At 42.3% G+C, this 26,237-nt stretch overlaps 2 protein-coding genes across 4 annotated transcripts in view; both read left to right on the top strand.

Moving 5' to 3' along the window:
• The window catches only part of WIPF3 (WAS/WASL interacting protein family member 3), a 303,238-nt gene that overhangs the window by 84,955 nt on the left and 192,046 nt on the right, over window positions 1-26,237 (top strand). The window lies entirely within an intron of this gene.
• On the top strand, window positions 167-26,212 carry PLEKHA8 (pleckstrin homology domain containing A8). Its single transcript, XM_061464866.1, has 14 exons — window positions 167-407; window positions 11,498-11,614; window positions 12,279-12,434; window positions 14,056-14,180; window positions 15,270-15,428; window positions 16,145-16,185; window positions 16,904-17,061; window positions 19,942-20,101; window positions 20,533-20,618; window positions 21,262-21,320; window positions 22,789-22,919; window positions 23,418-23,488; window positions 24,768-24,829; window positions 25,767-26,212. Exons 1-14 carry the CDS (start codon window positions 368-370, stop codon window positions 25,962-25,964), a joined length of 1,563 nt encoding a protein of 520 aa, XP_061320850.1. The 5' UTR covers window positions 167-367; the 3' UTR covers window positions 25,965-26,212.

A 26,237-nucleotide genomic window follows, 5' to 3' on the forward strand; every position in this document is an offset into this window, starting at 1 on the left:
GGCTCCTGCCGGGCGCCGATTGGGCGGTGCTCTCACCGACGGCGAGTTTTGATTGGCTGAGGAAGGCCACCTGCTTTGGGCGGTCCGCTCCCGCTTCCCTCCTTTCCTCTCTCTGTCACATGAGTTGCGATTCCTGGAACTGCTTGCGTTTGCGTAGCGCTGCGGGGTCGTTCTGTGGGTGCGCGGCTGCGCTAGAAGCGTGGCGGCGGTGGGCCGGCTCGGCGGTAGGGGCCGGGCCGGCTCTTGCAGGCGGGCGGCGCCCCGCTATGGCCCTGTGTGCCGGTGGCGCGGTGGGGTGCGGGCGGCGGCGGGCGGCGTGACTCCGCCGGGGGTCGGCCGCGCTGCATGGGGGCGGGAGCCGGCCGCCATGGAGGGGGTGCTGTACAAGTGGACCAACTACCTGAGTGGTGAGTTGCTGCCGGTCCTCAGCCTCCGCGCGGAGCGGGCTTCCCCAGCGGCACGGTGCCCTCCTCTGCTTTGTGTGTGTATTGGCTGAGTGTGGATCAACACTGACCCCGCCGTGATGGGGACCGGTCCCGGCTCACCCAGCTGTGCTGTCACATTGTCACCGCCCAGCACTGGAAGAGGCGTTGGACCCGTTTGTGGGGGGTCCCTGGGGTGGTGGGTTGGGGTTCGGGGTTGTTCTGGATGCACTGGGTCATACTCGCCAGCGAACTTCCCCTGTGAAACTTTGACTGCTCTTATGGAGGCGCTGTGGGAGGAAAAGGTGTTGGCATTAAATTACACTTGGGAGGTTTGGGTGAAAATGCGTTGAAAACAAGAAAGAAAGAACAGGAACTGGCGTCAGGCCCAGATTGTCGTTTTTGGGGAGTCCCCGTGCCATGGGAAGCTTGATTTTGTTAGCAGACTGGAAACAGCCGTACATGGCCAGGGTTTGTTCAGCGGAGGTGGTGGGGTTAGAAATGCTGTAGAGGCAGGGAGTGTCGGTGCCACCTGTATTCCTGTGGAACGTCCACCGCTGGATGCGTTGGAGTCGGGGGGGGGGGGGGGGGCTGTAGTTTAGTCTTGTAAAATCTCTCTGTGGATTGTTGAAGCAGTTTGGGTACTTGATGGTCAAAGGAAAAAAAACACGACCACCTTGACGTTGCCGTGTGTTAAGTTCTGCGCGGTAGCGTGTGTATGAGGGATGCCTTCTTGCTGGAGTTTCTTCTTAGAGAGGCTGGAACAGCTGCACCTCTCCGGTTCGTTGCGAAAGTGTAAGAAATCGGGATTAAACCGAGAAAAAGCTGAAGCACAAGCAAGTGATGAATTCATGTGGCAGGGGGATGGGGAGAGTGGTGCGTGAGGCTGGATTTACTGGTGTGCTGGAAGACTGCTGCAGCTTTTCCCCTCTAGGCAATAGGTGTTCTGAGAGGGGAATCAAAATTTGTCAGGTCTCAGTGAATAGACATGGATTTTTATTTATCTATTTTTTGCTTTTGAGTGATGGAGCATGTGGCTTGGCTTTTCCATTCGGTTTGCAGAACTCAGGCTATGTTAGGCAGGCTGGAACTAGATGATCTTAAGGACCTTTCCAACCCTTACTATTCTATGATTAATTCTTTCCCCATATAAAAACATCTATGGTTACATTTATCTACAGTTCTGTGTGTTTTTCTTTGCATTGCTTAAATGCTGGTATGTATTTGGAACCCTTGCACTTGCTTTTGTGCCATGAGACCTGGGGAATGTTTGTCTGTGGGAACCAGTGCGTGTGTAGATGACTGACAGGCATTTGGCATTGTAGTATTTGTGCCCAAGTGAGCGTGTGGTAGGATCAGCTGGACTTGTCTTCTGATGATAAGATGAAGCCTAAGAACCAGAAGTATACCTGTTCCATCAATATTAATATTTTTTCTTTTGCTAGCCACTCTGATACACATTTTCAACCAAATGACACTTCATGAAGAAGGATGTTGCTTTGCAAACCTCTCTCTAACTGAATGCAGATGGAAGGAGTATCTTTTCTTAAGATATATGAGACTTGCATCTGCTAAAAACTAAATGAGGTTTTGTTCTCAACAGAGAGAAAGTCTGTGGTGGAGGATTGATGCATCTTTCTGATTGCTTTGCTGAAACTTGACTCTCATAGTAAGTGTGGTGGTCAAGGTCACTATGTGCCTTTTAGGTTGTAGAAGATGTCGTGTGTTTGAGAACAAGAAATTTGTTGCTCTGTAAGCTAACTATGCTTACATGTGCTTTCTTTTGGCATGAAATGAAGAATTCCTGCCCTGAAGCCATTAAGTTATAAATTTATGCAATGATGGAAAAAAAAAACCAACCCACATGCTGGAATGTGGCATTTATCATAGCAGTAGCAGAGAGCTGGGGAGTGAGAGACAGGAAAGCCTCCTTTCAGGGATTAAGGGAACTAAGAAGGTTCAACAGGTCATCCAGAACAGCATTTCTGCCAGTATTCTGCCCCCAGTATGCCTTTTGTCTTGATCAAGGTTAATCAGTCTGGTGCTGCATAGTGTAAAGGATGTATGCAAAGGGTAGGGAAAATGTGTATCATCTCCGTATGTTGATGTGTGCCTGTGCTAGTAATACAGTGCTGATACAAACATACACAGCAGGTGTCTTGCGCACTTTCCTCTTCATAACAAAGAACACACCTTTGTTTCACACAGAGAGGAGATAAGACGTTCATCGAAGATCAAGCTTCTGACTGTAGAAAATGAGAACTGCTTTCCCTTCTTGCTGTGAAAGAGGAACTGATATGAGTTTGTTGGTGATAGAGTCTTTTGGTTTTATAACATCACCATCATGAGAGGTCAAGTCTACATTAACCTATTTCCCCCTGGCTCTTGGTCAGGGAGCTAGATCTGTGTTGTAAATTACATAGTTATTGACAGCAAGAGCATTTCAGAAGTAGGAAACAAGTTTGACTTTCTGTGGGCAAAGAAAGCATAGCATGATTGCCAACAACTGAAAGATGGATTAGCTTGTCTTACTGCTCAAACAAGTTATCTTGTTTATAACAAATGCACTTGTTTGCTTTTGTTATATATAGATTAGGGTTAATTGAATTAAGGTTTTTCCTCTGGTGTTGGTCCTGAGCTCACATTGTGGTTTCTATATGCAGGGGTTCCAGTGCTGCCTCTGAAATCTCTTGAGTTCAGAGAAATGAGATTTTAGAGTTTTTTTCCCACTAACGCAGTGGCCACCAGATAGTGATTTCTCAATGTCCTCTTTTTAAGTGAAGTGTGCCAACTTTGGATCAGATATGCATGCATAGAGGTCTAGCCTCTAAAAATCCACTTGGGATCTTATGTTTGTTGTAAGTGTGTCCTGAGATTGCTCTCATCCGTGCTGCCCCCCCAACACTGTTAAAAACTTACAGGAGGAAGGAACTTTGGAAGCAGAGTTACCATTGATGTAGAAAGTGTGATAGCACTTTTTCATTTGGGCAAGTATATGATGCTTCTGCAAACTTCAAATTACAAATCCTAAATATTCCCAGAGCTGGGTGACTTACATCCTGCAGGCACTGTTGACCTCAGCTGAGCCTGCAGTCAAAGCGTGCAAGTTGATCTTAAAAAATTCCAAGACTTCACCCTTTGCCAAAACTCTTTATCTAACGTTAGCATTGCACAGGAAAGGTTGTGGAGGCTAGGGATGGGCTTATCGCATGGATAAAGGGATTATTACACATATTTCAGTTTTTTATTGTAGTAAGCAGTTGGGGCTATAAAAGTATGGGAAGGTATGGGGCGATTGCTCCATACCTTCCCTGTAGCTCCTCAGTCTGTTGTGCTGCCACTGCCTGTGGTCCTGGCTGAACATAAGGCATTCAGGTGTGGACAGCAGCAGAGCCAGATCCTGGCTGCAGTGTTGTAGCAGGACTGATCTCAACCTAGGGGATGCTGCTGGCAGAACAAAGGAAGGAGAGAGAGTGGAGGTGAACTGCACATGAAGGCTGCTCTCTGCTGTTTGGAAGCTGTTTCCCACAGGACTCTGACTGAACTCAAGCTCCAATTCACATTCTTTGTTAAGCATACCTTCTGATTAATAAAACAAATTTGTCTACTCTTTGGAGATTGCCTTGTAAAAATCATCTGCAATTTTTATTTCTTACCAGGTTTGTAGAATGTGTAAGCTATTGCTTACCCACAGGGGAACAGAGCATGGAGTTGGGGAATACCTTCCTTCAGTGGTGTGTGTGAGAGCTTGGCGCTTTCAAGTTAATTCCTCCCACACGCTGCTGAAATTCAGTTCAGATATTCAGCTTAGGCACGCCTCACGTGGGATCACTGGCCACAGGCGGGATTGCCACTAACTCTGGAAGAGGTTGTATGTATCAGCTCTTGGCTTGGGGATCAAAGGCGGCTTCGTCATTAGAAAAAAAAAAATGCTGACTGCCTCCACTGACTTGCCTGGTATTCATTATGTGCTCTGTGAAATGGCTTTGATCATTTTTCTTCGCAAAGCTAAGATTTTCTTCGTATTTAAACATTCACTTCCTTAATTGTGCTGAGTAACACTATCTTATCTTTCCTCAAGGTATGACACATGCAATCACTAGTGAGACTGCATCGCACCAAATACCATAGTTAGCCCTCCCCATGTTCCTGTATGTGATCATCCACTCATTTGTTGTGGTCTGAATTATTTTCAGTTTATTTGAAGATGCCCAGAGCCAGCACCAAGCAGTATATTTCAGCATTCACATAAAACTTTACATTACTCATGTTTCTAATGATCTGGAATTACTTAAAAAACTTGGGGGTACAGCTCAAGAAAATGTGAAAAAGCATTAGGTTTTATAGCTTGAATTGGATGTACATGATACTGCTTATAATAGGTCTTTCTTTTGGGAGTTCAGCTAAAGAAATCTGACTTTTTAGGATGGGAAACACGTAAACTTTCAGTTGATACCACGCTCTGGAAATCAGGTCCTGTGTTCTCAGAGATGAAGGAAGTAATTGAAAACTTCATACTTGGATAAACATCTTGTTCAAAAAAGCTTTTGTTTATAATGTTTTTCCTTCTTTTTAGTCTCTGGGTATAGTCTAAGTTCTGGTGGTATAAAATTAGAAGTCTGGCTTTTGTGGAGGTAGACCTAAAGAGGTTTCTGTTTCCTTCCTGTTAATGGTCTGCCCAGTATTGTTGACTGTCCCTGCTTTCAGAGACCAGGTGTTGGTTTAGATGGATGACCAAGTCTCACCCAGTTCTGGCTACACTTCTCACCCCAGATGCTTTTGACACTGGTTAGTTCCTTCTCTTTAGATTTTGCATAATTATGTTTGTGTGGTTTGACCTTCTTGTCTCTCTTTCCTTCCTCCCTGATCTTCCTCAAGCTTTTGTCATACCTTTTTGGAATTTAATAATGTGCTTGCAGCAGAAAAGTTTAGTGAGGCTGCAGGAATGGAAATCGGTGTCCCCTCTCTCCTCTCTTGGTGTTTGAGCAATGCTGCAGAGCCTACATGGTGCAGTGTTCCCTGCCAGGTATGCTGCAGTACCAGTGCCTCTGCATTCAGTCCTTCTGCACTGAAGTGTGTGCTCACAGGGAATGACTGGGTAGGATAGAAGTGAAAGGTGTGGCAGAATGATCATGAAGAAGTACAACGATGTGGTATCTGTGTTTACAAAAATTCATTGGTTGGCTGAGTCTGGCCTGATAATCACCCCAGGGGTCAGAGAGAGGAGCAGCTAGTTTGCTGGGGCTGGGAAGTGTAAACAGAGGATGGAAACTCCCAGGAGCAATGAATGACTTGAATGAACGTGTCTGAGCAGTGGCCTGGATTATTGAACTTTTGCCTCCATCGCTCATCACGATCCTGTCTCTGCCCTTCATCCTTTCGCTGTGCCCCTTCATTAATGCCTGACTGCTGATCCGTTGTGCTCTCTGTGCCTTGGCTGGTCACTGGTATAAAATCATTTACAAGCAAATCCCTCAGACAGCAGGATGCTTTTCCACTGCTGCTAGAACTGCCCTAACAGTTGTGATTGAAATGAGTAATTTTTATGGGATCCCTGCAAGAAAAATCATTTGAGGAGTGGATCACTGTGTTAAAGCTAGTTCCAGCTGTTGTTGCTCATGTCCCTCAAACAAGTGCTTTAAAAAGTGATACAATTAAGTACTACATCTGTTAAATTCATTACCGTTAGGGGCTTTTAGTATTGATTCCTGCTGTTAATATGCACATAATCAGAGTTAAATTTCAATATGGGCATTTTTAGAAGCTGATCTCTAGGTGACAGATAATAGCTCAGAGGAGAGACATGAATTGTCACACACTCTTGAAAGGCTTTCTGCTGTCCCTCATGGATATAGACTGGTTTTTCATCCTGACAAATTGTTTTGCTAGAGAATTAAGGCTGCAAAATGTTTTCTATTACCTGGGATTGTCCTTCCCAAAATACTGGGTAGCCTTAGGAGGCTGTATAGAGAAAGCAGGCAGCAGTTTTCAGTGCAGATTGCTTATGTCAAGATAACCCTTTAACTGTATTACTTCTGTTCATTGTATGAGAAGGAAGAGGGAAAGTTTTCAAGCTTGATCTGTGTAAGAAAACTCTTTGGCTGAATGCATTTCCCTGCGAGAAACCTGGTGGTGACTGACAGCATGAAACGCATGGCCATGTGCACGGAACTTAGTCATGCAGTTAGTTGTTAAGAACTGGATTGTAAGATTTAGCGTGGGTGCCCAATAGTTGGTGCTCTGGGATCTTGAAAATGAGCATTTCCTCAATTTGTGACATGGAGATTCCCACAGCTTTAATTCCCTAGGGAAATCCTTACGTGTTGGACATTGGTGCATTAAGACCAGCAGTGGGTCTTCTGGGCCAGTATGAAACGTTTGTGTTGTATATCTGAGGAGCTCTGTGCACAACTGAGGTTTTTTTCAGCACAGTCCATTAGCAGCTCAGTAGTCTTCTTTCTAAACTGGAAATAAGATATATTGACGTGATCCAATGTTTTGGCTGTTAGATGCATCCTGCAACTGGAAAATATGACTTTCCTTGTAACTGGAATGCAGGTGTTTTGTGTTCACAGTTGCACAAGGAGAAGGTGCTGTCTGCTGGCAAACAGCTGCTATGCAGACAACCAAGAGCAGGCTGGGTTTTAGCAAAGGTGCAAACATGGCAGCATTCATAGACTTAAATCAGTACCGACAATTGGGAAAGGACATGTATCGTGTTTGCTCTTGCTTTTTTCAAGACACCTGCACACTCTTGGTCCCATTTGAGCTGAGGTTTCAGCAGCTCTTGTCTAGCTTGATACAGCACTGAGCATAGCCAGTGGTTCTTCCACCTTTGGATACTGGGAGATAAAGCGGTAGATGATGGTACGGTGAACATACAGCACAGCTTACTTTGCCCAGGGTGGGATGAAAAGGTGGATATTACTTATTCTTGCTGTGAGATGTCTCTGACTGTCAGAGCAGCCACTCTGGGACTCTGCTGTGATCCTGCACAGAAAAGCAGGGATCTGCCCCTGCTCTGCCACCTGCAGTTAAGTCTTAGGTCTTGCCTGTAATATTAGGAATATGGATGTGATGAAGGCGTTAATTTCTCCTTCCCATCAGGCAGATGTTGCCGTAACATGGAAATTTCAGAATTATGTCTTATCCACACTTAAAATCTGAATTAAGGTCAAAGAAGTCCAAGGACTATCTGTTGCATGAGGTTTTTTATATAGACTTATGTTGAAGCTCAAGAAATTAATAAGCATAAAGTATTGTAGTATTATGGTTGATGAGAAAATGAAAATGAGCCGGCAGTGTGCACTCGCAGCCCAGAAAGCCAACCGTATCCTGGGCTGCATCAAAAGGAGCGTGACCAGCAGATCGAAGGAGGTGATCCTGCCCCTCTACTCTGCTCTCATGAGACCTCACCTGGAGTATTGTGTGCAGTTCTGGTGTCCTCAACATAAAAAGGACATGGAACTGTTGGAACAAGTCCAGAGAAGGGCCACGAGGATGATCAGGGGACTGGAGCACCTCCCGTATGAAGACAGGCTGAGAAAGTTGGGGCTGTTCAGGCTGGAGAAGAGAAGGCTGCGTGGAGACCTCATAGCAGCCTTCCAGTATCTAAAGGGGGGCTATAGGGATGCTGAGGAAGGACTCTTCATTAGAGACTGTAGTGATAGGACAAGGGGTAATGGGTTAAAACTTAAAGAGGGGAAGTTTAGATTGGGTATAAGGAAGAAATTCTTTCCTGTTAGGGTGGTGAGGCACTGGAATGGGTTGCCCAGGGAAGTTGTGAATGCTCTATGCCTGGCGGTGTTCAAGGCCAGGTTGGACAGAGCCTTGGGTGACATGGTTTAGTGGGAGGTGTCCCTGCCCATGGCAGGGGGTTTGGAACTAGATGATCTTAAGGTCCTTTCCAACCCTAACTATTCTATGATTCTATTACATAATTCTAGTGGAAAGCAAGCAATAAGAAAATCCTGGGTGTCTGCTCTTTGTGTCTTTTAGAAATGCAGCTGGAACTGGCATCTCTTAATTGCAGCTTGTTTTCCAGGTCACCAGTTTGACTTGTTGAGTATGCAGTTCTCCCAGATGGTTTGGCTTTGTGGATGTCTAATGTGATCTGCATGTCTTCAAATGTTTTTTTCTGTCTTCAGGCTTGGCACTTTTGAATGAATGCTGTCTGGAGCCTGAGTTGTATAACATTTAGGTTTGAATTATGTCCAAAATTCAACTGTGTTATCAAGAAATGTCAAGTTTGCTCAGTGATGGCTGCATCCAGACTTCCTGAAGTGTAGTGGTGGAAGTAGACAGGTCTTTCAGGCTGTCGAAATTTCAGCCGAAATACTGAATCCTTAAGCAGATTGCTTAAATATCTGTTTCTGTAGTGGACAATATCAAATCTTCCAGGTACTATAGGTACTAAAAGTTTCACACAGGAGTGCAGTATGTATTAGGACCTTAACCTGTATCGTGTGAAGTTGTCTGGAATCTCTTGATTTTATTCTATGGCTGATACCTTAAGCTGCTGCTAGCTTTTATTGTACTTTGCATTTTATTGTTTGGGTTTGTTGTTTTTTTTTCATACCTGTCTTTCTCCAGCAAGGTCAATTTTTACCATTAATGGCTCTGTGTCTCCAAAATGAGCTGTGGAAGTATGAGCTATATTTTGTCCTGTCTGTGCACCACCGCTATAAATGGACTTAGTAAATTCTTCTCCAAAGTTGTATCAGTGCTAGTACCAATAAGACCTTGGAAGGATCGGCTTTAATTTTCTGTATCGGGTGAGGTCTGAATGCTCAGTTCCAAAAATTGCAGTATTCTCAGGACAGTCTATGGGGAGAGAATAAAAATGAATAAACCCAACACTTGTGTCCATGGAAGCATCCAAGTGTCCTTTTGCTGCTTTGATTTTTGTTGTTGGTTATTGTTGTTTGGAGGTTTTTTTCTTCCTTCCCTTTTCTATATGCTTGCCAGTGTGAAGCTCCTGTAATTGAAGATTGTATCCCTGTTGCACTGCCTATGATTTGTCAGCCACACACTATTTTTAGCTGGTTGTTTAGGATAACCTTCCCATGGCTGCTGACTCAGTGAGTACGAGGTGGTTACTGCATCTTCTGACAGAAAGGACCTTGCTGGGATCTTCTTAATTTTTTTTAAATTGGTTTTCTTTTACAAAAATGTGTTTTTATTGCATTTATCAGAACAGTTCTGTTCTGAAAATGCTGTCCTAGTTAACAGTTGCCTATCATAGACTTTTTAATGCATATCTTAATAAAGAAGAGCTAGGTTCTGCAAAGGATGACAAGTAATTGCTGCTTCCCCCTCAAAAAAAAACACAAACCAAAACAAAAAAAACAAACCCCAAAACCGCTGCCAAAAAACCTAACCAAACAAAAACCTCAACAAAATATATTGACTCATAGTGTATTTTTAACCAGCCTCCAAAGTGATGGAGGCAGAGTGCCTTGTATGTTGGCTAATTGATTACACAGCCTTTGATTGATGGGATGCAGTTTGGTTTAGCATCAGCTGCAATTGTAAGCTGTATGGCCGTGGCTGAAATGATTCATGTGCAGCAGCAGGATCTCCAGACTGAATTAGAGGCTTGTATTGACTGTGGCGCTGTGCATTAGTTAAAGGATTGGTTCTGTGCCATTGAGTGTCTAAAGCAATTAACTGCTTCTCTCTGCTGAACAATCACCTCCTTTTTTCTGTGAGTTCCTCTATATCAGTAGTGACTTTTAGGATAATTTCTTTATTTTGGTGGCAAGACAAATAAAAATCAGTCTTGTTTGGTTTTTGTTTGGGTTTTTTTTCAATTCTCATTCTTGTGATTGTTTTCCTCTACATACAAAATAAAGAAGTATTGGGAATACTTTAGGATTTATAATGTATTTACATTCTTCTAGGAAATATGGGGAAGCTCTGGAAGGGTGTGGAAAAGGATTTAATTTGTTTTCCAGCCTCCCCTAAGGTACAGCAATCTACAGACCACATTGGCCCAGCTACAGTGGTATTGCTTGTTTAAAAAATTAACCAAACAAAAACCCAAAACCAAATTCCTACTATCAGCTTGTGGCTTTAGGGCTTTCAGACCTTAAACTGAGTTGGACTTGGCTTCAGCAGTAGCCTAAGGGGTCAGTCCCTAGGTGGTAAGGCGCAGTCATTCCTGTGGAGTGGAAGCTTCAGCCTCTCACTCCATTGATCCTGGCCAGGGAAACTTGTAGCTCAGTAATGAAAGCTGCTTTCCTCCAGTGATGTTGCTGTCACATTTCTTCTTAAGTTGATGAGCTTGTAGTTTTTAATTAGACATTTAATTGTGCCGTGTTTGTTTCTATCTTTTCATGATGCTGCAGTACTTAGAAAAGAAGAAAACAAAAGGGGTGATTTAGTTCTGAAGTTGGGCAGCTTGGTGGGCAAAAGTGTACCAGAACTATTGATTTTGGTCTAGTCTGGCATTTTGGTTGTTCTCTGGGGAAGTATCCAGAAGAGCATGTCATTAATTCAAGACTTTGTGTGGGCAGCATGGGAGTTTCAAGAGCTGTTGAGAACCGTTTAATTGAAAGATGGTTTTCAGAAATCAATGGATCCACCTTTGTCCTCTCCTTCCCTTGATTTTTAGGAGTTTATTGCCCATTGTTTTTCAAGACAATGTGGCTAGCCCTTCTAACAAGGAAGGTAGACATGTAAGGCAAGACAGCTGGGATGGCTTTCGGTAAGACAGAAGAGGTCGGTTGGGGAGTGATGGAAGGAATTGAGGGGTGGTGAACTGAAAAGGTAAGTTTGGAAGAGAGTATGTCAGTGCCACAAATGTTAGCAAAACTACTGAAAATGACATATGGCATCTCAGGAGCATACTGCTGTGGCCCAGCTGCCTGCAGAAAGGACATGTAGCTGCCAGCAAGCAGGGGTTGTGGTATGCAGCAACCAGGCCTGTCCACAGATCTTCACTACTTCAGAGGATTTAATTTTCTGAGGGGAACTGAGAACCTTTGGGGGCCTACTTGCAGTGAATCCCAAATGAGAGAGGTGGTGGAACTGCAGGGAGAGGAGTAACTGAGAAATGCAGTTTTGTTTTTCAGGCTGGCAGCCTAGATGGTTTCTTCTCTGTGGTGGCATCCTGTCCTATTATGACTCTCAGGAAGATGCCTGGAAGGGTTGTAAGGGAAGCATCCAAATGGCCGTGTGTGAAATCCAAGGTAACTAAGATACAGAAACACTCAGCTGCATGAAGTTTTTCTAGTAATGTTGCACTCAAGATGAGATTTCAGGTCCCAAGAGCTATTTGGTATCTTGATTTCTTTGGTATGTATTTGTATTGGTATATATATTAATCTATGTACCGGTTTTTATAGTATTTTAAAAATGCTAGAGAGCTGCAAGCCTCTAATATAATGGGTATTCTACATGTGGGTCACTGTGTTTCATGAGTCACGGTGGAACATCATACAGCTTCGAATGACTCTTCATATGAACAAAGCTGAAGCTAGAAATATGAATAATAAATAAATACTAGGTCTGCTCTCTCAGAGCATGTTTGCCACATGTTTGAAGTACAGTTAGGGGCTGGAAACCTCAAAGAGAGGGTTGCCAGAGAGGATTCCATTTCCATAAAGGCTCCCAGATTTTACTGTACTGATCACAAAACTGCTTTTCGTAGCCTTTTATCCCACAGCTGTACGTGTGGGTGGCCTGTCTATTCCCCAACCCAGAAGTGATGTTATGAAATTGAAACGGGAAGTTTTGGGCTGTATGTTGCCTCTCCTTCATTACTGCTTGACCTGCCACTTAACATATCTGTTAAGATACTCAGTTGGGCTGGGAAGGGGTGAGGGACTGGTCTGAAATCTGTGTTGCTTCCAGTTCATCCTGCAGATAACACACGAATGGACCTGATCATCCCAGGGGAACAATACTTCTATCTGAAGGCAAGAAATGCTGTTGAAAGGCAAAAGTGGTTGGTTGCACTAGGAACTGCCAAAGCCTGTCTGACTGACAGCAGGACACAGAAGGAGAAAGGCAAGAATACCCTTTGTGATTGATGCGTACTAGTATTTGGAAACTGAAATGCCATCATGGTTAAGCTGTGAAGATTAATTTATCTACCTCTTTGCTTTCATCAACAATCTCACTTTCACCCCAGTGAAAAACCCGCTTGCTTACAAGTATGGTGTTATTCATGAGTCACTGTGAGACCTCTGGGCTTAACCTTGTGTAACCTCAGCACAGTGACTATGTAGAAGATGGGAAAACATTGAATTATTAATATGTCAGTGATCCTGAGCAAATGCAGGGGCAGCAGATACTTCCTTTACCTGAGGTGAGAAGTCACTTCACCTCTTGGCCTTATGTGCATCTTCCCCAGGCTTTGCATCTACCAGTTCAAACTGAGTCAGAGCTGAGCAGAAGATGATACTTAGAATCATACAATAGCATCATAGAATAGTTAGGGTTGGAAAGGACCTTAAGTTCCAACCCCCCTGCCATGGGCAGGGACATCTCCCATTAAACCATGTCAGCCAAGGCTCTGCCCAACCTGGCCCTGAACACTGCCAGGGGTGGACTTGTAGAGTCCTGCACAAAGTGGAGACCTGATGTGCAGTGCTTAGAAGCAGGGCAAAGTTTACAGGTATAACTGACCTGCAGTAGCACGGGTGAAAAGGTACTGATGTATTTGCAGAACTAAATCATGTTAGTATTGTTAACAAACAAACTTATTTTGTAATTCTGGAACTTCAATGTAAAAAAGTATTTCTGAAAAATCTCAGATTGACTGTTAGTCATATCTGGATTAATCTGCTCAGTTCTGCAGTGTTCAGTACAAGAAACATACGGACATACTGGACTGAATCCAGCAAAGGGCCACTAAGATGATTAAGGAAATATCTGCTGGAAGAGCATAAAAAAGGTGGAGCCAGACTCTTAGTGAATGGATGAGGGGAAATGGGCATAAATTTAAACACAAGCAACTCCACCGAGACATAAGCAAAAATGTTTATATTGTGAGGATGAGGGAGCACTGAAACAGGTTGAACAGAGAGGTTGCTGAGTCTCCATCCTTGACAGTGTTCAAAACCTGACTAGACACGGCCCTGAGCGATGTGCTCTGGCTGACCCTGATCTGCAGGGAATAGGACTATCTGGTCTCTGTTGGATCTCTTCCAACCTCAACTATTTCAACATTCAAGTATATATATTAAATTAATCCCTTTATGTTGGACTGGATGTGTATTTTTCCTCCAGTGTTTTCTCCCAGAACCCTGATCTTTTAATTCACAGTGTAATTGTTTGCCCCTTAAACTACTCAGGATGAAATCCCTATGTATCCTATTTGTTTTCACTACTTAAAAGGCCTATTAAGGTCAAGTGTTGTGTACTTGCTTTTTCTATGTCCTAAGTCTAGGAGCATATCCTATTCACTCTTCTTATCTGTGATGGCAAATAATAAAACAGTATTTTATCTGTCAGGAGCATAATTTATGGCAAATCCCGCTCACCTTTTTGAGTTGATAGAAAATGTTTTGAAGTAAGGAAGCACTGACTGAATTAGATTGGATAATACTATTTCAGCAGCTGTCCAAAACCATATACTTCAGGATGAATGCAATAAATTTAATTCTTCTTTTGTTTCACTTTTTAGAGTTCACTGAAAACACAGAAGCCTTGAAGACCAAAATGTCTGAACTCAGACTGTACTGTAACCTCCTTGTTCAGCAGGTGCATAAAACAAAGGAAGCTAGCATTTCTGGCGTATCAGAACCAGAGGTACAGCTCTAGTTTGGTGTAGATCACATCTGTAAACTCTTGAGCATTGTGAATTCTTCTGGTTAGCCAATGTAGTATTCACTCACAGTTACTTAATATTGCACCCTGCTTGATTAGCCTTGTTTATGTTAAAGTTTCAAACTTTGCAAATCTTCCTGACCAAAGCAGCTTCATTTAAGTGCAATCTAATGACAGTCATCTGCCCCTTGCTTTGGGAAAGATGTGAAGGAGGATGCACATCACTTGCTAGAAATGCTGGTGTGAAGTTCCAGGATGCCTCCCCCTGGAGAGATGCATCCTCAGGTGCAGGACAGGCAGGCAAAACATCTGAAGGTTAATCATTTGTGTGTCCAAACCGTCTCTGTAAAGATATCTGATAAGCTCTTTATGGTGAATTAACAGGCAGTGCAGAAGCATGGTGTAGTGTGTGACTAAAAGTCATTGTTAGAACTTGCAGCTCACAGGTGTTTGACAATGAATAAGTAATGTGGTATTTATCCAGCTCATAGTTCATGCTTCTGGGGGAAGACTCACTTTCCCTGATCTTGGTGGTATTTAATTGGACAGATTTATTGCTAAAAGCATTTCAGCATCAATAACTGCTGAATAACTGCATCAATAACTGATGAAGAGTATTGTGGCCATGTGATACTTCATTCTGCCTGGTTTTCAATTGCAGTAAATTTTTGTTCATGAGATTTTTGAAGTTACTGTCTGCAGAACATTCTGTATCTATTTGTTTACTTTTCATTTCTCATGTCAGTGGTGTCTTCTGGAATATCATTGTTGAATACATGAAGGCTTAGTATTTAATACACTTTTAACACCAGGGATAAGTAACCAAAAGGTATTGCTTTTAAAATGCAAGCATACTGAGTTTGTTGCAGAGACTGATAAGATTGGTAATGTTGTGGGGGGTATAGCCCCAGTAATACAGGATGACAGTTCTCTGAGACGCTGACACAATGCATTTTAATTCATGTTAAACAGAAATCATGACTGTAGCAGCTGTGGGCTTTGTAGATGTTAGTTGCTCCAGATCTATCTTCTGCAGTGAGTCTATTTATTCCAATTGGCTTCTTCCCACAGAATGAGATTGATATGGGAGCTCTGTTAAAATCAACCTGTGACACCTTCCTGAAGACTCTTGAAGAGTGTATGCAGATTGCAAATACTGCCTTCACTTCTGAGTTACTGCATCAGACCCCACCAGGATCCCCACATTTAGCAGTTCTCAGAACGAACAAGGTAATGGACAGTATCATCTTCTCTCAGCCTTGGGAGGGATGCTAAGGCTCTGTTTCATAAAGCAGCATTTGCAGAAGTAGGGAATGTGGTTTTAACTGTATTAGAGCTAGTAATCCTCCACTGGATGTACCCAGCTATTTCTTGTGGTTTGCAAGTGAGGTAGGGCCATTTCTTAATAAGCAGTGACCAATCTTTTAACTTTTAAAGACAGGGGGAAGTTAGTAAGCATTAACTTTCTGGGCCTGTTCCAGCTGCAGACAGTGGTGTTTCAAAATACCTTGGCTGTTTGGCAAGTTGGTCCACTGAAGGAGCTTACCGCAATTATTACTCTCCTAAGCTCCTGCAACATTGGATCTGTGGTAATACACCAATAGGAGCTGATGAGCTTATCTTTCAAGACAAGGGCACTTTCTTGAATCCTGGATCCACAACTTACATAGGCAAAACTGGATCATCTAGCAAACAGCAGATTAAGGTATATGTAGGAAGGTAGATGTGTCACCGCATCTGAGAAATATTCTAATAGTGTAATAATGTAGCACCTCTTTTGTGTTTGTCTGTATACTGCCTCCTGGTCAGAGAATTGGGGAGCATATGCTTAGTTTTTTTGGCTTTTTTGCTGACTCCAATTTGTATTTAATAAAACATGAAGTTTGAGAAGCATGATACAGTTGTCTTGCTTTAAAGAATATTCTCCTTCCCCGCTTATCTTACAGGTAAAGCACTCTGTTTTGTCCGGTCACACGCCAATGGAAAGGTATAACAAAATTCTTTACTTTCAGTCTTTCTCTAATCTGTTTTTGTTAGTAGCTGTTACTTCCATATTTTTATTCTAGTATTGGATGCAGGCAGAATTGTATAGCTGAGCTGTGTACTTGAAAGCTGACACAACAAAAGGGAGCTGGTTCACCACATCTCTCCCTTAGCAGCCCTTTCCCCTTTGTTTTTCTCAGCCGTCTACTTGGTGACTTACTGGTTAGTCACCAGCCAGTTCTGTCCCACTTAAGTACTCTGTCCTACATCTCAGGTTCCACTCCATAACCTTATAAAATCATTGATAGAGAGCAGGCTGTGATTTGTGGAATAGATGGCAAGGGTATATATTTTAAAGTACCAATCAGGGGATGTTATTATGTTACAACATTATATATTACAACATTATATATTACAACACCTGCCTGTTATTTTTCTTTTTTTGTAATCAATTGTGTTATTTTTTTATTATGTCTCTTTTCAATAAAGTTCACTGGAAATATATTCAAACTCAGCAAACTGAGGTTGAATCATTAATCCTACTTGCTGCAAAGAGCTGCCTGGTTCTTTTTGTTATTTTAGACAAGTTCTTTTGCTCAGAGCAGCCTGTGACAGCCTATAATTTGTCTGCTGTTTTTCTCTTGCTGTTTGTGTGTTTTCACAGGAAGAAGCTTACCAAGCAATGTTTTATATACTAACCATTATTCTTTCCCTTTCTTCAGGCAGATGGAATTGAACCCCTGTGAAAATGGCTCTGTAAAAGTAGAAATAAACCATCAAGAGCAAACCCTTATTAAAAGTCTGGAATGTTTAAACCTGGAAACAAATGAAGGAAGTAAGGATGTTTCTATTGACAATCACATAGCAGAGGATTTGGCAGGTAAATACATGCATCAGCATTTATCCGGGATCATTAGTTTTTTAAATGTAAATGGAGGGAGGTGTAGGCTGCTTCAGAGTGTGCTGATACCTTGCTTCCCAGGAGGGGGAATGTCAGTGTGCTTTAGTCTGATATGTGACCTTTGCAACTCTTCTCATAACCGCAAAGCTGAAGCCTTTGTTCATAAGCTAATGTGGGACTGAATGGGGGAGGAAACTAAAAAGTCTTTCTGACAGGTGGAGGCTCCTCTAGATGCTGATTGACATGTGTAACAATACAGTCTGGCAGAGCTTGGGTTCTTCTTGCGCTGTAGACAGGCACATTATTCCCAGAGGCCCTCCACTAGGAATGCTAGCACCTCTGCTAGTACGGACAGCTACAGTGTCAAAAGGGGGATATTAAAGCTTTGTATGCCTTTCTGTGAGGGGTTGACCTTGTAGTAGCTCTTGATTGCTATAACGGATCTTTACAGAAAATTAACCCTTTTTCTGCAACTAAGAGTTTACTAGAAAGGACCTTATTTTTTCTATTACCTTAGCAATAGCTTAGGTTTGTGTATGGCTTCAGTAACAGGCTGTTGAACTGCTTGAGTATAAAATTCTGTCCAAAGTAGCTATATTGTTAGGGGCTGGTGAACTTAATTTTGGTAAGCCTATATAAGTAACACATTATTTCTGCTAGTCCTGTTGAATGGACTGTATCATTTGTGAACAGTAGCTTTCTCTGCCTGGCTGTTATTCCAAAACATATGTATGCAAGTCAGTGAATTAGCTGAAGTCTTTAAGCCCAAGCCCAAGTTAATGAACATGGTGATTTTGCTCTTAAATGGGTTTTCTCCTGATTTATTTCCCCTCCCCCTCCCCCCCCCAATTTCTGTGGCTGATGTAGTATAGTAAGTCCCTGCAGAGTAATAATGCATGTGTCACCATTTAGTGTAACACCTCAAGAATACAGTGCTAAAGTAAGGAGATCAACCTAATTCAAGTCAGGTTGGTCGTATATAGTCTTCAGTGGCACTTGAAAGTCTTCCTTTGCTGGAGAGACAGATTCCCTGAGAAATCTTGCATGCTAGTTTTACAGTCTGGCAGCAAGATGTGCTGTACCTGTGGCTTGTGTGCTGCAGATGCTGCGAGTATATCATTTTTGTTTCTTGACTTGTTCTGTGTAGTTCTTCATGAGGTCAGAAATGCAAAGGATATATAAGACTTTGCCTTCCTTTGTAGATGCTGTTAAGCCAGAGAGTTGTAGTCTATGGGGCTGAGTCTAGTTGGAGGCCTGTAACTAGTGGAGTGCCTCAAGGGTCAGTACTGGGACCAGTATTATTTAATATATTCATCAACGATTTAGATGAGGGAATTGAGTGTACTATCGGCAAGTTTGCTGATGACACTAAGCTGGGAGGAGTGGCTGACGCGCCAGAAGGCTGTGCTGCCATCCAGCGAGACCTGGACAGGCTGGAGAGTTGGGCAGGGAATAACTGGATGAAATATAACAAGGGAAAGTGTAGAGTCCTGCATCTGGGCAGGAACAACCCCAGGTTCCAGTATAGGTTGGGGAACGACCTGTTAGAGAGCAGTGTAGGGGAGAGGGACCTGGGGGTCCTAGTGGACGGCAGGATGACCATGAGCCAACACTGTGCCCTTGTGGCTAAGAAGGCCAATGGCATCCTGGGGTGTATTAGAAGGGCGGTGGTTAGTAGGTCGAGAGAGGTCTTCCTTCCCCTCTACTCTGCCCTGGTGAGACCCCATCTGGAATATTGTGTCCAGTTCTGGGCCCCTCAGTTCAAGAAGGACAGGGAGCTGCTGGAGAGAGTCCAGCACAGGGCAACTAAGATGATTAAGGGAGTGGAGCATCTCCCTTATGAGGAAAGACTGAGGGAGCTGGGTCTCTATAGTTTGGAGGAGACTGAGGGTTGACCTTATTAGTGTATATAAATATATAAAGGGGGAGTGTCACGAGGACGGAGCCAGGCTCTACTCAGTGGCAAACAATGATAGGACAAGGGGTAATGGGTACAAACTGGAACACAAGAGGTTCCACTTAAACTTGAGAAGAAACTTCTTCTCAGTGAGGGTGACGGAACACTGGAACAGGCTGCCCAGGGAGGTTGTGGAGTCTTCTTCCCTGGAGACATTCAAAACCCACCTGGACACATTCCTGTGTAACATTATCTAGGTGTTCCTGCTCCGGCAGGGGGATTGGACTAGATGATCTTTCGAGGTCCCTTCCAATCTCTAGCATACTGTGATACTGTGATGCTCGTGCAGTGTTCTATTCATTTGAAATGGATGTGCTAGACCGCAGTGTGGAAGGGACACTTGGATCTTTTTCTGAGAAACTTAAAGATACTCACACAAATCGGAGAGAACATAGCAGCCTTTGATATCATAGCAGTATCCATCTGAACAGCCAGGTTTTTTTAGTTATCAGAAGGAGCAAACAAGTCACTGTTACTCTTTTGCTTTTGAAAATGCACTGTGCCACTTTATCAGCACTGGGGAAGTTAGAACCATGTAAGAAGTAGTCTTTCTTTTGAAGAGATGGTCTGCTCCCTGCTGCACCCAATCACTTCTTCAATCCTCTTCTCTCATAAGGCTGTCCTTGCTTGAAGGTGTGTGGGCTCACCTCATTGGAGCCTGGTGCTTGGCCCGTCTCATTAAAAGAAACGGGAAGGGTACTGGTTGAAATGTGGTTTGAGGACGCAGTGGACCTATGGTGAGAGTCATAGTGCTGGCAGGGAAAGCTTTTAAACTTGCATGATCCAGATATCCAAGTGCCTTCCATCAAATAGGAAGCATCTCGATGAATAGGAATAACCATATGGGTAGGTAGCTGTTTTCTGTTTCTATGTTTTTTTCTTCTGTTTCCTATAAATGTAAGGCATTAAAGAAGATGGAGAGAGCAAGATGCAGGCTGTAGAAAGCCCTGGTGCTCACAAGTTACTGCAGTTGGAAATGAATTCTTTAAGTGGATTGACTCTCTGTGAGGAAGACAGAAATGACAATGATTCTCCTACCTTCTTCAGTGTCATGAGCAATAGGTAATACAAATTTCAGTTTAAAAGATTATTGAAACTTTGTTAAGCCTTTAATTGACTCACTTTTAAGACTCTTCTGTCTGTAAAGCTGTAGTTGCTGAGATTACGTAACAACACCGCATACAGCACAGTAATTGAAGAAGATATCCTTTGTAGAATGAGCTGTGCAGAGTAGTGTAGAGTGGGAGGTTTTTTCCTTGTTTGTAATTACAAGCCTTGCACACCACTGAATGTGTATTTTCTGCAGTTATTTTCTTTAAGCGAGTGAAACAAAAGTCATGCTGGTTTTGTTTCACTAGATTTTATTTGATTTTGAATATATCTATAAATTTTACCTCTATGAAAATGAAGTGGGCATGAAATGTAATTCTGCCTTTAGAAGATGCACAAAATGAGTTAACGTAACAGTCTTTTCTGCTTGCCATGGACACCAGGTTCAGTGATATTGAACTTCGGGAGGAGGAGGGCATTCCAACAGAAGAGTTTCTGGAGTCATGTTACGCAATTGTGCCTGTTCTTGGTAAGCAGCTACTTCTTTTCTCCTGACTACTTTTGACTGCTGTCAGCTGCAAGAAAAGGTGGAGCAGTTGGTTTGAAGAATTAATTTTTCTGCCAAAGTGATATAGTAGAAACAGTTGCTATCAGCAGAAGCAATTTGGCTGATAGCTGAAGATGTTTCTTACTCCTTCCCTTTATACAGGATCCACTCTCATTTAGTACAAACTCATGTATAGTCTGGAAATATCTATCCGGAATAGATAGATTTCTTCCCCTCAAGAGCAGTGTGCATACCTTACACATCCAGTACAGCTGACAGCACACCATCAGATGAACTAGCAATATGATTTTTTGAAAGACTTCTATCTCCAGCTAGTGTATCCCCCTACCTGCTTGGTCCTTGCATCTAACAGTGGATTGAGGTCCTGTGAGCATGCACGCTTTTGAAGGCTTCCAAAGTGTAGGTTGGTGTATTAAACACTTGTATGAACATTGGTTCTACACCAAAGAAAAAACTTTGATTGTTCATTTGTCGATTTTATCGATATTCTCTTGCCATGTAGAAGGATTAAGACAGTAAATGAAATTAATTGTTACTAAGACATGAAGACATGAGGGCTGGAAAAAGGCACAATTTTAAAATATGGACTTTTTTTCTTTTCTAGACAAGTTGGGGCCAACTGTTTTTGCTCCTGTTAAAATGGATTTTGTAGGTAACATCAAGGTAAAAGCTTACTTCTAGCACTGATTTTTTATTTTTTTTTTTTATTAACAAAGTATCTTTTTTAGGGACTAAAGCTTAAGAATCTTTGTTGTAGGAGTCAATACTGGAAGGCTGTTTAATGTTTGATAATGCTACCATCTGTCAGATCAGAATGCTGAAATGCCCCTAATTCTGTTCTCACAGTATATGTGGTCTTTGATAAATCCAGTTGTTGTGCGTAAGCTTATAAAACACTTGATTGACTGCCATATAAAAATTCTGTTACACCTAAGGAATATGACTTGATTCTTAGTTTGATAGGTTGTAAGTCATGATGAGGTGGTAGCAATATTGACTTTAGACTCTAAAACAAACTGGCAGGGGCGGGACGAAACCCTTTCCTCAACCAAGGGGGAGGAAGTTAGTGCATTAAGAAACAGCTCCTCAGCAGCCCCAGTTCTTGTTCTGGAAGTTCTTCCAGCTCCAAGTCTGAAAAGGTTTGAGGTGCTGCTTGTGAGAGAAGATGTACTCATAGCGAGACTTCATAGCTTTTCTTTAAAGGGGAAAAAGAAAGGCAAAACATATCTTCTGAGTGGATGATAAGGAGCATCACATGCATTCAGATTTGTTTGGTGCAAAGACACGTATTTGCTTATCCCACTGAAGGTAGTCAATGAAAGACAGAAAATAGCAAGAGAGAAGAATGCTATTTAAAAACCTAAAACCTTGAATATTTATTGTCAACTGATAGGAAGCTACTTCTTTAATGTAGAAGAAGAATCTGTTTATCTGCCCTGGCGCTGGAATAGGTTGCCCAGGGAGGTTGTGAATGCTCCATCCCTGGCAGTGTTCAAGGCCAGGTTGGATGAGGCCTTGGGTGATATGATTTAGCATAAGGTGTCCCTGCCCACGGCAGGGGGGTTGGAACTAGATGACCTTAAGGTCCTTTCCAACCCTAACGATTCTATGATTCTATATATTTTCTCTCTTGTTTTTGTGAGGAGTTGTGTATAACAAACTTCGGAATAAATTAAAAAAGCTTAAGCATGCTGAAGACTGCTAAGTGTAATCAAGAATTTGCAGCTTAGCAGTTGTCAGAAGGTAGTCTTGCTTGTAGTCGAAGCATGGGGCAAATAAGACTTGCTTGGAGAGCAGCTTGAGTTAACTCCTATCCACCAGTGTGCGGGGTGTCATGTGAATCCAAAGCATTTTGTCACACAGATTCCATGTAAATCTTTGACTGAGGTGGGTTTTTTTGGTGGCACTACCCAGATGGCTAGCCAGATGTGTTTGGGGTGGTGCTCTGGGAAGGCATGTCCAGCATGGCAGGGCAGTCGTGCTGTGGGGAGTGTGTGACATGGTTGGGTATCTGTGGTATGCTTTTGAAGGGAAGAGTTCTGGTAAATAGGTGGTATTTATAGGGCAGGCCACTCTTTTGTCTTAAAAACCTAAAGCTTTGGCTCTTGGTTTGTTGTTTTTTTTTCCCCAGAAAATAAACCAGAAATTTATAACCAACAAAGAAGAATTTGATACTCTTCAGAAGATAGTGCTGCATGAAGTGAATGCAGGTGTAGCACAAGTTAGAAACTCTGCTACGGAGGCTCTTCTGTGGCTGAAAAGGTAAGTGTTGTATCTGCTCACCCTATGAACTGCTGAGGTGCTATGAGGGACCTTTCACCAGTGCAGGCTTATGTATGTGGAGCAAATCAGGTACTTTCCACAGGCTTCATTAATCCAAATTGGCTAGTTTCAAGATTAATATGTCATCTGTGGTTGTATCGCTGCAGTTTTGCCAAAAGGCCTGCAAAAGCGATGCTAGGCAACTGTTTTTCCCATAAAAGTGAAGTTACAGTGAGTGACTGATCTTTCTGGGCCAGAACATCAAGCAGGCGATTTCAGGCTGTGGCAGAAATGTTTTAGCAAAGTGATTTTCCTTGGGCAGGGAGAGAAGCTGGAGGTTGTGGCTCCATTTTTTTTAAATCCAGATTGAAAATAACACCTTAATTCTGAGTTTTATTGCACTTCTGAGTTGTATTGTGACTTTAGGGGCTTTGTTATACTTTGGGTTACTTCGTTATAAACACGGTTTCTTTCTATTTCATGGGTTCATCCTGACAGAGGCTTAAAGTTCTTGAAAGGGTTTTTGACAGAAGTGAAGAATGGGGAAAAGAATATCCAAACAGCTCTGAGTAAGTGCCAGTTGCTTTGTTCTTTGTGTGCTTCTGAATTTACATACTTGGCTGCTTTCCTACTCATTTAGAACCTGTTTTCTTTTCTGCAGTGACTAATGATGCAAGTAATCTCCAAGACATAACTTTTTTTGAAAACCACAGTTTTGAAAACGGCCACCTTCAAGTGGATTACTAGATAACTTGTCAATGTTGATTTAATAGCAGATAAAGATTTCCTTATCTGGCATACTTTTGACAAGGGAAAAAAGTACTCGTTCTGTTTTCTCCATGAGTTTGCAGCAGGAGTGCTCTGGAATTTATAGCTACTGTTGTGTTATGTTTTTAGTTCCTTGTGAGATTGGCATCGCTCTTTGAAATCACCTCTTTGCCAGCAGGGTTGTGTACTGCCTATATCAATTAGAAGGGAACTTGTAACAGAAGTGAAGGAATTTTTTCCAAGTACACAGTTTCTGACACTTTCCGAATTAGGCTAGTGCCCACAGCAAGTATAAAACAAAATACAAACCTGCCTTAGACTTGATGTGGTTATCCCTGAGTAAGCAGGAAAATGCATTGGTGATTTTTCAATCAGGGAAAGTGTGATACAATGTCAGATATTTAAAAATTCAACTGAAGCACAAGAATATGAAATTACAACAGTAACAAACTAAGAGTGAGAAAATATGGCTCAGAGATGTTTGGATTTGTATATAGGAAGTTTGTACGTGAAAGTGAAGGTGCCTAGGAACATAACAACGGTCTTCATCAAAGGCTGCACTCTGGGCATTCACAAGAGAGATCCTGAGGGTTATTTCAGTAAAGGCCTGGTGCTTTCTTTTCTACTGGTCCTCAAAACTGGACCTTCAGATGTGGAGTTCTTGGTTAACACCTGAGCTGGCTAACCATCAGCTTGCAGGATTGTTTAACCCCATATAATATGTTCTCAGCTTTGCACTGGACTGAGTTCTAGACGGTAGAAGAAGTGTTATTTATGAAACGCAGGTAGTCAAATGAAAAATTACATTTGCCTTCCTGTCTGTTAGAACACTTACTTGCTGAGGATGTGTTGAAGGAGATTTGACAGCAGAGCTGAGACCCCAGTGCAAAAATCCTGTATCTGTCATCAAGGTTCAGTTATAACTGTGGTGCTCAGAAACAGACATTATTTGCATCCAGTGACAAGAATGTATCATATAATAGTAATTTCTAAGCTCTAAGTTCTCTTTGTGATGCAAACTTAAAACTGCCATACATTTATCTCTTGATTTATTTATTTCTTATTTACTTTTCCTTTAAGACAATGCTTATGGAAAGACATTACGGCAGCACCATGGTTGGGTTGTCCGCGGGGTCTTTGCAGTAAGTATTTATCTTGCTGATGAAGGTGGGGGTCTTGTTCGTGCGATCTTATGTTGTATGTAATTAATAACCTATGTTAAATTTCTAAGCATTACAATTAATAGATACCTTTGTCCAACCTAATTGTCATGGTTATCACTATGTTTAGTATTGGGATTTCAGGGTGGAACCTGCTTTCTGGTGCCAAACCAGATCACGCTTGCCTGTACACTTTGTTCATTATGTGTTTTTCAGCACAGTCTTGCAGGGCTATTAAATTAGGAAATTAGAGTTTGAGGTTGCTTTTTTTGAGGATTGATCTGTCTTTGGATGTGATCATTCAAGACGGTTTAGTGCAGAATGTGTCAAGAGTTGTAGTAGAATATATCGGCTAGAGGAAATGGTTTATTTTTTGTCCAGTCTGGCAGCTCCCCCTTGTGTTTATCACTGGAAATTATCACTGAAACTGCAAAAGGAGAAAGGAAAGCTTCATCCAGGCAATCATAGCAGAGACTTCAGCTGGGAGAAACAGAAATGTTGGGGAGAGCTTTCTGAAGAGCATTTTGAGAATGGGGCTTTAGTGCAGTAGTGTGTGACACTGGGTTGGGAGTTCCCTGAACAAACTGTACTTTATTTGGGGTTTGTATTTAGTGTATGTTATTTATCAATACAAAATATGATATACAGAGGCTCCCTAAAAATCAGGCCTCCCTAAAAATCAGGCCTCCCTGAAGGTGATTTGGACTGGGGATCTATGCAGGGATAATAAAAACAGTAAAATAAAAAGATGTTAGCCTTCCTACCAGTAAAAATCCTTAACATATGCATGTACACGTAAATACATTAAAGCTATACAATCTAAGTGCAATGAGGGATGTCTTGGAAGTTTTTCTTGGCTTTAGTTAGGTTTCTTTTCCTGTCCTGTTTTGCAAACCTGATAGCTTTGTTTCCTCTCCAGTTAGCTTTAAGGGCAGCTCCAACTTACGAAGACTTTGTGGCAGCCCTGTCTGTAGAGGATTGTGATCCTCAGGAAGAAACATTTTACAAAGGAATGCAGAGGGACCTCAACATTTACTTACCAGCCATGGAAAAGCAGCTAAATATCTTGGACACTCTCTATGAAGTACATGGTTTGGAGTCAGATGAGGTGGTATGACTACAGCAAGACCACATCTTAAAACTTCAGGGACTGTGTCTGTTAACAAAGATTTCTTTCATTTGATTTATTTTTGGACCTCATTTCTGTTTTTTGTATCTTTTCACGTGGGAAGGATGTTGTGAGTGTTTTGGGGGAAGGGTATGTGTGATTTTTACTTTTTTGTTACACTTCGACTGTGTTTAAAGGCAGAGGTACTGTTTCTTTTTGGGTCATAACTGTGTCCATGATGAATGTTTTTGATTGTTTCTCTCCTGCCTGTGTGCTTCCTTT

Source organism: Pezoporus flaviventris, unplaced genomic scaffold (assembly GCF_033815535.1).
Source record: "Pezoporus flaviventris isolate CSIRO_AGI_PZ_B2104156 unplaced genomic scaffold, CSIRO_AGI_Pfla_v1 ptg000037l, whole genome shotgun sequence".
Taxonomy (NCBI): Eukaryota; Metazoa; Chordata; class Aves; order Psittaciformes; family Psittacidae; genus Pezoporus; species Pezoporus flaviventris.